This window comes from Chelmon rostratus, chromosome 10 (genome assembly GCF_017976325.1).
Source record: "Chelmon rostratus isolate fCheRos1 chromosome 10, fCheRos1.pri, whole genome shotgun sequence".
NCBI lineage: Eukaryota > Metazoa > Chordata > Actinopteri > Chaetodontiformes > Chaetodontidae > Chelmon > Chelmon rostratus.
In genome coordinates, this window is record NC_055667.1 from 4,315,279 (window position 1) to 4,331,103 (window position 15,825).

At 43.9% G+C, this 15,825-nt stretch overlaps 1 protein-coding gene across 1 annotated transcript; it reads left to right on the forward strand.

Annotated features, from left to right (window-relative positions):
* The first annotated feature begins 322 nt into the window (after window positions 1-322).
* Window positions 323-9,429, forward strand: LOC121613278 (polyhomeotic-like protein 2). The gene is made up of 7 exons (XM_041946605.1): window positions 323-592; window positions 1,414-1,576; window positions 4,632-4,710; window positions 5,554-5,665; window positions 6,476-6,602; window positions 6,754-7,009; window positions 7,330-9,429. Exons 2-7 carry the CDS (start codon window positions 1,439-1,441, stop codon window positions 7,482-7,484), a joined length of 867 nt encoding a protein of 288 aa, XP_041802539.1. The 5' UTR covers window positions 323-592; window positions 1,414-1,438; the 3' UTR covers window positions 7,485-9,429.
* The last annotated feature ends 6,396 nt before the right edge of the window (window positions 9,430-15,825 follow it).

A 15,825-nucleotide genomic window follows, 5' to 3' on the forward strand; every position in this document is an offset into this window, starting at 1 on the left:
ATATATATATATATATATATATAGCCAGTGTGTGTGTGTATACACACACACACACACACACACACACACACACACTGCGTAGACACACACATAGAGAGAGAGAGAGAGAGAGAGAGACGCTTTAACCCTCCTACTGTCTTCGGATCAATTTTGACCCGTTTTGAAGTGTTTGTATATCATATAGTAGATGGGAAGACAATACGAGGGTTAATCTGCTTTTATTTTGATAGTTGTTGCCGGAAGTGTTCCATGTGAATCTCTGAGGCTTGGTCATTGAGCGCACACGCACTCAGCAGCAGGATTGTCGTGTCTGCCGCTCGAACAGGGAGAAAGTGGAGACATAGTGAGGATATGAGTCAGTAGCTAACTTTGCGGGTCCTCGGGTAACGTGGTGGCTCGGTCGGCGGCTGGTTTAGCTGTAAAAGAGGTCCCGTGTGTCCAGTGGCGGACTGGCTCCTCGCCGCTGAGGCGGAGGGAGTAAATGAAGCGTTGTTTGGAGCCGCTGAACAAAGAGCTTTTCTTCCCTCTACCATTGTTACTGAGCGGAGCGCCTGTTTTCTAACAAATTCAGAGGTGGTTTCGGACTGTTAAAGTAAGTTGAGACAACTACTCTGAGCTTTTTCAGATTTTCAAAAGACGCTTTAAAACGCGGGGTTTATCGCGGTGTAGTTTTCATTCATTCACATTCTGAACCAGCAAATCTCTGTGACCGCTGGGCTAAATTATTAGATAAGGCTAACTTAGCTGTAAGATTACGCAACACTAAGTTATTATTGTTTAAAGCCAGCCAACTTGATTACAAGGTATTTTGCCTCCAGTCATAACGTTAACAGAAAATATGTATCTGCAGGTGTTGAATCAGTTGTTTGTACTTCAGTAGTCAGAGCTTGATACTAAGCCGATGCGTTTCCACAACAATATACACACAAGTCCTCGTTAGGCTAACGGAGTGATCCAGTGTGGAGAGGGACTCGCGCCAGACTCCATTCTGAAATCTGGCAATTTAAGGTTGTTTGCTTATCGCAACAAATGTAGAAGCCACAACATAGTACTCAAAGCGGAATGTGACACAATGGGAGCCACTCTTTGCATCGGCTTGAATGAAAACATGAATCTCTCTGCATGCAACGAAGTGCAAGAAAATAGCTGAAGAAATGAAGTGAACAAATCACTCAAGTAGACATTCAATGGAATGAAATTGTATCTTCTAAATTCAAAAGTGGCCCTTAAGTAGTGAACCTAACACCTGTCAAGTGAAATTATAGTAACACACTAAACTTCTGCCAAAACATTTGGCCACATTAAGCTGCCACGCGCAAGTGATTTGAGCCTTGCATTCGCTGTGTATTTGAACAGCAGCCAGGTCCAAGTGCCCGGCGCTTGTGGAGTTTACCGTGCTGTTTGTGTTGACAGGTGAGGGGCGGCCATTGCTCCAGTCATGACCTCTGGGAATGGGAACACTAACAGCAGCCAACACAGTGGAGAGAGCAAACCAGCCCAGGCCCTAGTCAAGTCCCACATCCTCACCCATCTGATAGAAGGCTTCGTCATCCAAGAGGGTGCCGAGCCTTTCCCTGTGAGTACTGGAGCTCTGCAAATGTCTGTCTGTGGAGTCACTAACACACAGACACAGAATATCATCAGACTTGGGAGTCAACTGGCCATAATGGCAGGTAACTCAAAAACAACACTGGCCATGTTGACCAGGAATGAGGACTTCAAATTATTCATATTTTGGGGATTTATTTCCAAAAGATCTGATCAGTGGGCTGCTCATGTTTGTTGCCTCCTTCTCAGTGATACCACTGAGCTGTCAGATCTAAGCTCATGGATGACCAGAACTTTAAAAATCAGACCCACCAACCCAAGAACATCTGTCTCCAGAGTAGTGATGGTCTGTGGCGTGATTATGCTTTTTTATTTCTTCTGTAGTACGGCTGTGTGTTGAAACAATCAGGAAAAATGTGAGCAATGCCGAGTGCTGCAGACTCTGCCCTGGTAGTTTCTGGTTGGTCAGCTGGTCGGTCATCCAGGGCATGGTTATCCAGGTATAGTTGTTGTCCTCAGATGAGGGTCATCTACCTTTCAGGTGTCGATAAACTGCTGAGTGTTGACCTGAGGAGCTGGCCCTCCTGTGTTGAGCCATGAGTTTGTTTAATGGTTGTTTAGTTTCCCCTGAAATACAAGTCTGTGCATTCCTCACTGTTTTGCACTGCATACACTAGATTGCTTTTCTTGCGTCTGGGTGTGTGTCATGTATGGAGTGTTGCAATTCTTCTTCAACAACCGCGGTGGTGGTGATCTTCCTGGATCTTGTGCTGTTTCACCTGCAGTGCTGTCCTTTCATCCCTTCCCAGGAGATTTAACAGCTATTCACATTTGGCCTCTTGGGACAACTCTTGGCCTCAGGTGTTTACAGCAACTCCATTGACTGTCGTTTTAACAGCCAGGAGCGCTACGAACCAGGTGGTGTTAATGACCATGACACGACATGCTGACCTGGATTCAACCCTCCTTGGGTGGCTGGTATATTGTAATTATTTTAATTACATGTAATTACTAATTACCCATAGGATAATCTTTAAATCAAGGGAAGGATAATAAAGAAAATATCAGACATTGTTGTAAGGAGACTGAACTTTTTTCAAAACCATCCACATGAATTTGTCTAGATGTTGGATGATGACCTGGCATCCTTGCAGGAAATGATCAATCACACATGAGAGGTGGAGCAACCATCTGGTGCCTCCAACCCTTGTTGGCATGAGATGTGGTGATCCCAACACCTTGAAGCGGTTGATGGCGTGACAGGTGTGTTGTCCTGGCACTACTTCCTCGACTTGTTGAAAAAGGCTGCTGCTGTTGACTGCATCCTTGGAGCTAAGCTGCGGCCAGTGTGCCATACAGTGGACACCAACAGCATTTGTCTTCTTACAACACCGCTCCATGCACCTGCCATTACCGCTGCGCCGTCTGTGGCTACAATTCCCAATTACCACAGACTGCCTCCATCTTCCTCTTTATTGCTTTCATAAAGTTCTCAGTATTTGCTTCCTCCACCGCTGTTATCCCAGTAATTGCGGTCTCCACCGTACCTGCCACACAGGTTCTGACATACACCATCTCTTCCAGAGGGATCTGTCCATCAGTCAGTCATGATGCTGATGCTGATGTGGTTGGGCACGTTTAACCCCTGTTGAATTTTTGCTCTCTGTTTGTGTCAGGAACAACCTTGCTTCCACTTCATTTCAGTGAGACTCCCCCTCAGGTTTCTCTTTGATCATTCATGGCTTTGAGGCTTTGCATTCTTGGCGTTGTTGCAGTGGGTAATGTTGCAGCTGTTGAAGTCTTGACACAGCTAATGTGAACGTTTGAGTTTTCATACTTTAATCGATTTTATTTTCATATAATGGCAACAAACAAGCACATCCTTTTTCTTTACTACTTTTTTGACCCAAATACCCTTCAATTTTGAATCTGTTTTCCTTTCCAGAGCAGCATGAGTGACCCTCGATCAGTACTGAATCATAACTGTGCAATTGGGCTCTAAATATGTTGAAAACCTGTTTTTTGGGCCCCTCTGCAGTCTACTCAGTGGTTAGATTAAACTGGTTTTAAATGATTTGTCAGTCAAGGACAAAGACAAGGAAGCTGCTGTAGAGACCAAGAGGTAGTAGTAGTGGGGCAGACGCAGCTGTGTTGTTTATCTTATCCAGTTTAAAAACACAGCACTGTGCACAATACTCCAATTCTGAATCTCTCCATCTGTGCAACAGATTATTGATTTGTGCAATGCAAAAGTAAATATGTGTGAAGTTCATAGTACCAGTACAGTGCAAACAGAGCTGGTAAAAGAAGTAAAGTGTCAGTGTAACCTTCGAGTACAAACATTGAAATACAAGTGAGATTTAAAAAAGGGAAAATTTATAAACAAAACAAAACATGAAGATAAGAACGGGACATGAAACAGCTGCTCTGAACGGTCCAGACAGTGAATGCGTCCTCTGCATGAGTTTGCAGCAGTTTAAGTACAACACGAAAGGCAAATATAAAAATATGTGCAGTGTATAAAGATAAAAGCTGAGCAGAAAGCCTATTGTACCTGTCACACCACAAGCAAGGTAGAAAACACGTCTGGAAATGTTACTTGCGGTAACTTGTTGAGATCACTCGATTGCTCTGTGTCACGCTCATTTATCTCTTTCTTTTTTCAAAAGTCCCGCCCTTAGCTTCCTTGTTCAGCTTCACTTGGTCATTGAGGTTTTGTGTTTGACCAATCAGTGGTGTTCAGAACCTGGTTCTGTCCTGAGGTGGAGAGACATTTTTGCACGAGCAAAACTGAATCAAACAGAACCTGAGAATTTCTGGACCACCTATGCCAGTAGCAATCATTGTCTGTGGGGTGGGTGCCCTCACCCCCATCCCGCCTTTCTTTCCATTTTCTACTGTCATCTGTCAAAAGTTAAATAACTACTCAACCATCTGGCCATTTTCTGTTCTTAATTATCAAATTCCCTCAAGGAGACAGATGATATTTGGACATTATTTCCTTCTTCTCAGTGTTTCTTTATTTCTTGTAGCAGTGTGAGCTGCAGTCATCAGGAATTAAGTACATTTTCTTCTCTCTGCAGGTGGAACGTCCATCTTTCTCAATTGAGAGCCTAAGGAGACAGACAGCAGACTCAAAGATGGACGGCCTCTCCCCGAAGGGTAAAATCTTAAAACTCACAGTTCTCAGACCAGTAGCACAGCTTCAGTGTTTCTTTCTCAGAGTGTCGTGAATATGGGAAGCTGGCATATCTAACCTCCACTTTTGAATATGAGACTATGCAAAACATTATGGTGTCACAAGGCTGCATCTTCTCCCAGTATAAGCATGTTTAACAGTATCCGGTTGGTTCACCGTAGTGAATGGCACGATATTAATAACATAATTCACATTGACGTGCATGCTGAAGTGTTTCAGAAATCTTTCTTGGAGAAATTTGACATAAGCGCTCTACTCATGCTCTGTGGAGTGAGCTGTGATCGTGGCAACCGTGCAGAGCGAGTGTAGCATTGGTTTTACCCAACCATCCTTATTCCAACACTCATCAAGCTCACAATGACAGCAACATAAGCAAAGTAGCCCTGATGTCTACATGCTGCAGCTTGTTCTGTGGGACCCCGAGGCGTTCCTTGGCCAGGGCGCCATGGTAGCTCAGCTGGTAGAGCATGTACCATGTATGAAGGCTGAGTCCTTATGGCGGTGGCCTGGTTTTGATTCTGTCCTAGAGCCTTTGCTGTCGTCCTGTATCTCTCTCTCCAGTCGTCACTGAAACCTAAAGCAGAAATGACAGAAAAAATGATTCTTCCCTTTGAATGCCTCTACAGGGAGACATCCAGGAGGCGCGCACACACACACACACACACACACACAGAAGAAGTGCTTTGTTTTGCAGCGTAGTGACAGACTGGATACTGTGAGCCAGCTCTACTGCTCAGTCCTTCTCCCTTCACAGATGTGTTGGAAATGTGTGCAGCTGAGTGTGTGTTGACTGTGTGTTCCCTCAGAGTTAAAGGCCCAGCAGGAGCCCATGCTGACCTGTGAGCTGTGTGGCAGGGTGGACTTTGCCTACATCTTCAAAAGGTCCAAGAGGTTCTGTTCTACAGTGTGTGCCAAACGGTAAGGCCAGGCAGGGAAGACGCTACTCTCTCTCTTCATTTTCTCTAATTTCCACCACAATTCACCCTGTGGTGGAAATTAGAGATGTCCCTATCAAGTGTTTTTGGCCCTGATCCAAGTCCTCTGACATTAAATATCTGCCGATGCAGAGTCTTTACCTAAAAGTTGATTAAATACATTGAAAAACAGCTGTAGACTACTAAATCTGACATACTTCATGTTTCACTAGCTACTTAATCCAAATCCTGAATGTCCTGGTCAAATTAACATAGATCATCTTAAATTATCGATTTGATATGAATGAAGGGTTAACTTGATTATGTGACTCTTGAAACTACAGAGTGGACGTTCTTTTTCCTCGACTCCAACTTCAGTTTATTTAACAATTAACAATATTATACAAAGGGTGCTTTGTGGCCTACCATTAAGTTTCCGTTTTGGCCCTCCAAGGGAAAAACTTGACATGACAAAAAAAAAAAAAGCACATGCAGCAAGAGAATATATAGAATACAGATATTATATATATGATTCGTAGCTGCAGCTGTATGTAGCTGGGGTGGTGTTGTCCTTGTGTGTGTCTGAAGAAACACAAAGAGTGTGTTGTATTCCTGTGTTGAGCTGCAAAGCAGCAGCCTACCTGACTATGTGATGGAGAGTCATGGAGTACAGAATGAGGCAAGTTATCAAAGTCTCAACACTAAGAGACCTTACAGTGCTACAGACCTGTACATGTTGTACAAATATGACCCCTTCAATGCTCCGACTGGTTTAAAACGAGCTTTAAACTTACCACGCTCACTTTTGTTGTAGCTACAATGTGGGATGCACAAAGAGGATGGGTCTCTTCCCAAACCGCAAAACCACCCTGGAGAACATGAAGAAACAAAGAACACTGAACGGAAACCACAAGAACTGCACTCTAGAGTCTAAGAAGAAGGTGAGACTTTTGATGTGTGTTATTTTGTGCGAGGATTCCTTAGCTTAAGTGAAGGATAGCCGCCGCCTGTATCATAACAAACTGCACTCTGTCACATTTTCTCCTCTCGGCTCGTCTTTGACACAAATGTTGTATTTAAACCTTCTTGCAGACTGCTCCCGCTGTGCAGAAGCCTGCTGCTGCTGCTGCTCTGTCCGCTGGTCACTCGGTCCACCCTGCACAGGGAGAGTCCAGCCAATGCTCAGACTTGTCTGGCTACAAAGGGCCCCCGCCCCCCCTGTCGGCCCCCCAGCGGGTGCCTGCAGTGCAGGGCTCTGAGCTGCCCCTGTTGCCCTACAGCTTCCTGCCCAGTGACCCTGGCCAGTGGAACATTGAGGACGTCTATGAGTTCATCTCCTCTCTGCCAGGTGGGTGCTGCCTCAACTGTCACAGTGACACTTTTATCCAGACGTTGTGCAGAGTGTGTCTCGCTGGCTGACGCTGATATTACTGACTAACAATGCGTGACGGCTTTATCTATTTCCACAATTTAGATTTCAGAAATAAGATTATCAGTGTCAGAGTTTTTCCTGTAAAAAGGATTGCATCTTGTTATTTTAGTTGGAGTTACATACAGATACAGGTGATTCTAATAGTAAGGAAAATTCTGCTGACAAATGAATGCAGTTTTGCAGTGTTCTGTGCTGAGCTGCAGTGTGACTCGGCTGTTGGTGCTGTGTGACTGCAGGTTGTCTGGAGATCGCCGAGGAGTTCCGTTCCCAGGAGATCGATGGCCAGGCCCTGCTGCTGCTGAAGGAGGACCATCTCATGGGAACCATGAACATCAAACTGGGCCCTGCGCTCAAGATCTTTGCTCAGATTAGCATGCTCAAAGACTCGTAGCCCATCTCACCCCTCACACACACACACACACACACACACACACACTCTGCTCTGACTGGACAAACACAGTGTGCTCAGGATCCCACCTGTTGACTAACTTTGAGCTGAGTTCAGGTGCTGGGCCAGAATTGTTTGATGGATGTTTTGTCATGGCCTGCTGAACACGAGGACGTCAGCTGGGACTGTTCGACTCACCTTTTACACTGATAGCTCCGCTCTGGCACCGCGTCAGGAACACTTCACCCCATAGTTTGACGAGAATGGTGTGATAGGTTGGCTGTGTTGGGAAAAGTGTTTCACTGAGAACACATTGTTTTCATAATGTCCTGCAGGAGATGGTTAGCATCTGTTTGCGGTAGGATTTCTCACAGCCTGTGAAAATTTCAGATGTGCGCTTGCTGTTTCGGCCCAACATTTTGGAAAACATACATACCTGCTTGAATTGAAGATCATTTCACCTCTGTGCACTCTGTGCAGAGCTACACGTAGTCCTAATCCAGGACTTTAATATTACCTATTCTGGTCCTGCACTCAGTTGGTGTGAACTCTGGATATTTCAGTCACTGAATGACTCATGAAATTCATTACAGGGACAATGTTAAAAAACAGCAGCCACTGGATGGTTTTTAGCTAATTAAAATGTTGAAAAATGACATCAGGCAGCTAACAATAAATCGTCTTTCTCTGACCAAGAAAGGTCTCATTAAAGTCAAAGACAAGACAGACAATGAAAAATCAAAGATGCTAAACAGGGAAGGAAAGAATGTAAAGAAGCGAAGCTATACGAGGAGACTATGATTTAGTTCAGCAGTGTTACTGCAATATACACAGCTCTCGAGGTGCCATCTTTGACTGCATGGTGTGTGTGGAGAGCCTGTGTGGAAGCTCCAGGAGATGGCGATGCAGGACAATGATCCTGCATCAGAGGCAGGATGCAGTAGATCCAGTGTTCAGACCGGCACTGGAAGCACTGCTAGCCAGCTCCATCAGCAGTGGCAAAGAAGCCATCCAGCAACTCAGAAGACTTTTTCACTTGATACAGACAATTTTACCTCGGCCTCCAGTCCCTGTGCTCTGCTAAAGGTGTCCTGAGCTTAGGTCTGCTGGGCACACAGGTGAAGCCCAGGAGAAGGTTAATTCACCCTCATTCTGGCGCAGCACACAGGCACAATTTCCCTCAATATCCCACTTCGGAAAACACCTTGATTGCCAGTTGCTCAATTGTAATAATTTATGAACGACTGGCCTGAAAACATGTTATTTTAGTAGGTTTCAGGCATAATAGCAATGACTACAAACACTCTGACTTTGTAAACCTCATGTAGCAGAAAACAGTTGTTTCCGATCGAGGCTGATTTATACTTCTGTGTCACAGTGTCTCTGTACAGGAGCTGGACATGACAGCATGGACCCATATAAAATGTAACGTTATCCAGCGAAAATGTCCTGATTCAAGACTTCAGTCGGGGTTGAACAGTTTGTGGGGACGTTGTGCTACATTTTATTAGAAGGTGACTCAGTTCGGTCTGTTTTGCCCACTCGTCTGCTGAGGCTGTCTGTATTTCCTCTGACATGTTTCTGGAGCTCATTGATTGTGGACAAATGAGCTTTTTTAATTTTAATGCTGACTTTCTGTTCAGGTGCACTGGGACAGCTCTGTATCAGAAACAGTGAATGAAAATGAATGCACACATGAACGTTGTCATGTTCTACACTACCTGATCACTGTAATATCACTGCTGCAACACTAAATGGCAGAGACTATGCACACAGGGAATGAGTGCCATAAGTGCCTATGGTGACATGTTGACGCAGAAGTATAATTCAGGCTTGAAAAAGTGTGAAAGCTCTGAATAGTTAGCATGTCATTTCATTCTACTTTTGCCAAAGTGTCTCTGCTGAACTGCTGTCACCAGAAATGTGTAAAAGCTGAGGTAATGATGTTTGGGGTTTTTTTTTTACTACAGATGTCCATAAAATGTTTGAAAAGTTGTATTCCAAAGTATCTTATTCTATTTTTGTTAAGGTTACCTGTAATTAATCACTATCATAAAAACAAGACGCCCATTTCACGATTCCCCAGCATATTTTTGAGTAGTTTAATTCCAAAATCGCAGACTGTTTGCTCGCTGTAATTTACTGGTCAGCATTCAAACACAGCTCATCCTCTGACACAAGAGTGTTGTTTGTTTACAGTATCTTACCTCAGAATAAAACTGGTTTCTTTAGCGGCAGTTGAAGCTGTGATTGGCTCGTGGCTGTGACATCACACATCTTCACAAGAGATGGAAAACATCGCGAACAGCATCTGTGACACATGGTTAGTTTTAATGAAATTGACTGTGTATGACCATTCTCAAACAGCTCTATGCTATTTGTTGATCAGAGTTGGAGTAGATCATCAGATCCTGTTGAGAACAGGTGCATTACACCATGTACTTGCAAACAGCAGCATCACCTTTGTGTCACCTGACTTGACCGTGCACACAGTAGGAGGCACCAGTAAGCATTTACACACTATGAAAATAATAAAGTTGTCTTTAAGGTGGACCAGCAGATCTCAGGTTATCAAGGTAAGTACATAAACAGTGAAACAATATGTTCTACATTGCTGAGCATTTGATAGACACCCATGTCCTTTTTCTTACATTTTGGGTTCCTGGCACATTTATACTTTGTTAATCTGACAATTGGTATGATCGGACTCACAGCTGAGTCTGTGGTGGATATGTTATAGATGCATATTTTCATATTTAAACACTCACCTCCTGTAGTTGTTTATTTCTTTCCTCACCAACGGCACAAAGAACTGTGGTTGGCTTTGACTGAAAAGTTTCAAAATCGCCTCCACAGAAGCTTTTCAAACAGCTCCTGCAGCAGAATCCACGTCTTCACTCTGTTCAGAGATCCTCAGGGTGTTGTGTGCACACAGGTTTGCCAAAATATGGATCAATAAGTGACTGACTGTGGAGCATCCAAGCTTTAAGCAGGACAACACAGTCACACCGTATCATTGTGTAAATTTGACTGATGTATTTATCGACGGTATAAATTGGCCACAGAGAAGTGGATTATAATACTGGGATCACTGACGCTTCATGCTTTTCTTATTATTCAACAACTCTCGCTTGTTTTTTTTATTAATATTTCTTCTCTTGGAACTATGAAGCACTTTGTAAGTCTGACTTTAACAGTTTTATATGAACGCAGTTTGACTTACAAAAGTTTCCTTCAGTGTTTTGTAGATTCCTCTAAAGGAAAGAATTTGAAAGCTTTAGTTTCTCTTGTGAAGAGATTTATTTTTAGTTATACAGAAATTGATGGTGGATGAAAAAAACACCTAGATGTCTCGTGAATGCCATTTCGAGGTCTGACGATGTTGTCGAGCCTAATTTGAGCCTGTCAGGGTGAAATAAGGCAACTTGATGCCTGAAGGATTCAGGCCTCACAGGAACTTGTTGTCAAATTAAAGTAGCAGGTCCTGGAGGCTGAACATGAATATTAGAGAAATGGCTGAAATCACTGTGTCAGAAGCTTCATTTCTTCTTCTCCTCTGACTTCCTCTTCTTCTGTGACTTCTTCTCCTTCCTCTTAATCAGTGGTTAAAAGTACCCACAGGATGTACATTTACTCAAGTACTGAACTCAGACTATATTTTACAAAGTATTTTAATTTACGAGTTTGCCAGCAGGAGGGAGAGGCAGAGGCTGGTGCAGGAGGAGGTGTGAGCTTCAGTTGAGGAAGAGCAAACCAGCAGAGTAGTGGCCATGAGGCAGCAAGGTGCCTGGTGAAGTGCGAGCAGGCAATGGAGCGGTGCATCGCTTGGAAGGACATCTGGGGTCCGTTTCACAAAGCAGGTTCAACAAACTCTGAGTGTAACCCTGAACTCTGAGTTGATCTACTCTGAGATAGGAAACTCTGAGTTTTCGATTCCACAACAGCAGATTTGAGTTAGTTTGATTAACTCAGAGTAGGTTCACCTCGAGTTAAGCGCGTGCACCGCAACTTTAAAAAGACAGCATCAATGGAACCCCGATTTAAGGATTCACCATGGCAACGGGGAAGCGGAAGGCTGCGTACTTCACGCCACTGGAAATTAGACATTTTAATGCGCTCATACAGCGAATATGAACACGTTTTTAGACGGAAGTCCAACACCGCTGCAGCTGCGAAGCAGAGGGAGACGGCGTGGGAGAACATTGCTGCTCGGGTCAATGCGTGAGTATAAATGTAGTCCTTTGAAATCACAATAATATTACAGGGCAAAACTGCTTGAATGGTTGCCTATTAATTTATTCCATTTAGGTGCAATCCCGCGGGGGAGAAGCGCACTTGGCAGCAGCTTAAAATGAAATATAAAAACATGGTTGAAACAGGTAAGACCTCTGCATGATCTCATGGAGGTAGCTACCTCATTTTGATCATGTTTTACATTGTAAAGTAAATATTAAGTGGCTCCCTTTCATTGTAAAATTGGTTATATTGTGTTCATATAATGTTTTGTTTTTTGTTAACGAATGAAATAAAATGTAAAAATGAAAAAAGTGTTCTCATCTATATCATGTTATGTTAAATAATTAAGCCTATATTTAAACTAACACAGACTTTTACTCAGCCAACAGAAAGAAGGCAGATGCACGAAGAACGGGTGGTGGCCTAAAGACGATAACTGTCTGGAAAAGCAAGAACATCGTGGTCTGATAAATATCTCCCGACGAATATTTAATTTTCTGCGCAGTATCGCTGCACCTTCATCCACGGGATCATGATCAAAAGACGTTAACATGCCATGTTAACGAAAAAAGTCACCACCTACTGTGCCTAATGGACTTCTCACTGACTGATATTTTTAATGATTTTTTTTAATAACAGACGGCAGAACTATGCCAAAACTCGTCTGCCGACTGAATGAATGAATGAGGAAATGAATGCGGTGTGCGGTTGAAAGAGGGCGGAGACACAGAGAAACTCGAGGTTCCTTGAGTAAAACCTGGTCCCGACCAGGTTAGGTTCATAGAGTCAGTTACTGCGGTAACTGACTCGGAGTTTAACTTACCCCTGTCTGTGAAACAGGCTTGAGTTACCCCTCTTTCTCTGGTTTGACTTACCTTCCTATGTGAAACGGAAAACTCAGAGTTTCCCTCATTTCAGGGTTAACATACTCGGAGTTTTCAGTAAACCTGCTTTGTGAAACGGACCTCTGGCAGTGGAACCCCCAGAGGATCAAGTTCTTAGTCCAAGGGGTCTAAGGTGTCCTCCCAAGCCCATCTAACCTGTGCACCTGGGGAAAAATAGAAACACCTGTATGGCCCCTGTGTTCCGAGATAGGTACACTGGAACACATCCGAACACACCAACGCACCAGATGCATGCCAGTGGAGGTGGGCAGTCAGGGCACACTGGGCATTACAGGTGCCAACCAAAAGAGAGCCATGAACAACAGTGCAGAAGCTGCGGAGAAAGCATCCAGATGGCTCTGGTTGAGGAGGGGAGAACAGTGGGGGCAGTAGAACGCCACTTGGACATAGGCCAGGATCAGTCTCCGTAGGGTCGCCTGGATGAGGGTGTCACCCAGTGACTCCAGGAAACAACACTGATGATGTGTCCAAGTTAGTGCATCAGAGGATGTTTTTAGAAGCAGGGTTGGAGGGACCGACAGTATGACCCCTCAAAATGCTCACGCAGTGATGGAGAAAAAGTAAGCATGTTGCATAGAGGGCCTTAGCATACTAACACGAGGGAGGGGTTAAGAAGTTGATCATCAGGGTTTGACAGCTCAAAATATATTTTCACATGCAGTGAAAACATGTTACGTTACGGGCTGAAGGAGGTTGGGCACATGAAGTCACAGCGAGCCATTTTCAAGGCCAGGTGAGCTGAGAGGACTAATGAATCAGGAACCAGCAGACTAGAGGAGCTGTAGCTCCTGTGCCTGCAGAGGTGTAGAGTGTAGTAGGAGATCAGGCGGTCATGAAGAAGTTCTGGTGAACCGCGTGAAGGTGGAGGAAGGAGAGGCAGGGCTCTGACCAGGCTTTTCACAGTTGAGGAGATGTCTGTGTATGGCATGTATTAGCAGGTTAGGATGACTGCAGCGTCTGTGGCTGCAAAAGCTGCAGCTGTGCAGGAGGAGCTGAAGAAGGCCATGAACAAGTTCTGGCAACCCAGCAGCTGACAGAGGAGTGTGAGGCAGGCTTGGTCCATGATGAGCTGGACTGCACACACAGTTGGGCAGCGGAGGAAACATTTGAACAGAGGGTTGTGGACGAAGAAGGGCTGGATGACTCAGGGGACATCTGTCCCACAGAGGTCACTGAGTTCACAGAGGCAAGACGCCCTTGCAATTAGTCCCATGTAGCAACCGCGTACCTGAGAAACCATCCCAAACATGTGTAATGATTTGTAACAGCATTTCTTATACAGTTATGCTGTTCAGTCTCAGGTCCTGTCGTTATCAGTGTTTCTTCAAGATCTTCATGTTTTTGCTTCATTTATTTTCCTTTTTTTAATTGTTTGCACTTTTTTCTTTTCTTTCTTTATTTTCCCCCTCTTCCTCTTTTTGTTTATTTACTTATTCATTTTTTAACTTTTGCATCAGGGATGGCTTCTGTGTTGGGTACACGGCTGTGGAACAGTGTAAAGTTTTTTACGGGGAAGCTTGCGGCCGCCCTCTGTGCTGGCTGCCTCTCCCTCCATCACACACACCCTGTTCTCCTTCCTCCCTCTCATCTGCAGCACCTTCATGCACCATTCTGTTCTCGTTCCAGAGCAGTGTCTCCTGAAACTAACAATATAAGAAAGGTTAAGTCTGGAGTCCAGCTGTACACCTGCCCCCATCCCAGCAGACCCTATTTGCAGCACTTGTTATGTTGTTACAGAATACGTGTTGGACCAGAGTCAGTTAGTAAGATTAGTGGGTTATCCAGTTATTTCTGGGTCTAACTGAGGTTTTTTTTTTTTTTTGGTGTAACAAAACAGTCTCACTGAGTCCGACCACCACAGTGACCTTTGCTGCTCTGCTAACATGCGTCAGAGCAGTTGCAGTTCAAACAGCCCACCTACTGACCAGTCAGCTGACTGGACTCATGGACTCATTATTCCTACAGATGCTACAATACAGTGACAAGTAATAAAAAATGACATTTTTCCACATGACTGATTTCTATGATGATGATCAGAGATAATGATGGAATACGTGCTGTCTGTGGGATGAACACAAGTCTTCAACAAACAGGGTTTACCAAACTGCAGCAGCCTGAATGCTGATCGTAGATGGAGGTTTAGATACTGTAGTTTCTTCAATATTATTACACTGTTATATATTCAGATTTTCTGCAGTTTAAGATAACAGGAGCAACCTTGCAAGAATTAAATCTTTTAAGACAAAATGAGAAAAATCAGATTAAATAATGCCACTAAATGCCACAGCTTGTGGATATCTATATGCTGTCATGTGTTCATTGATATCACTTCCATGTCTGTACAGAGTACAGAGCTGGAGTCAGGAGGTGAATGTATTTGGATGTTATTTCTACTGTTTCTACAGCTTCTTGGTTTGGTTTGGTTCATTCAGTCTGTCAGTTAGTACAATTTAGAGAGGCTGGAAGGTGGATTTTGAAAGTTTGGAGAGAGCCAGACAGGCCGTTTCCCTGCTTTTAGTCCTCGGGCTAAGCTAAGCTAAGCAACTCTTGGCTCCAGCTCCATACTTCAAGGATAGGTTCACATATCTAAAACAGCGCTCACATGCACATATTGTTCGTGACGGATTCTCCTTTTCTTATTGCCACAAAGGAATCCCTCCTTTAAGTAACTTCACTGTAAGAGATGAAGGTTCAGCTGATCTGAGACTTCAGCACTTTGTTACACAAATCAAATGAAGAGGAAATCTGACACTAACACACTTTAACTTTAGAGGACTCACACTTAATTTGTCTCCCTCAGACTTCTGAAGCTTCACATTAGTTTTTCCTCAACCTCAAAAGCATTTTCATGCAAAATGAGGACTGTTGAGTCTCTCGTATGTTACATTGAAATCACTATAGAAGAGATGTCTTTGCAGCCAGTGCAGAAAAGAACTCGCTGGAAAACAAATGTACTTCTTCCCCAACACAATACGGTTGTACTAAAGAGAAAAAGTCAAGTCAAAAGTCTTTCTATCACAGCTGTGAAGTAGTGACTTACCTCTCTCTCTCCCAGTAGTGGATCTGAGGACACAAGCCTGTGGCCAGCAGGTAGACCAGAGCTCAGAGTGTTGTCATGGAACCGAACATCAGCATTCTAGTTCTACATTCTGCTATTCTTAAAAAAAAACTATATATAATACACATTGACTTTGCCAAACCCA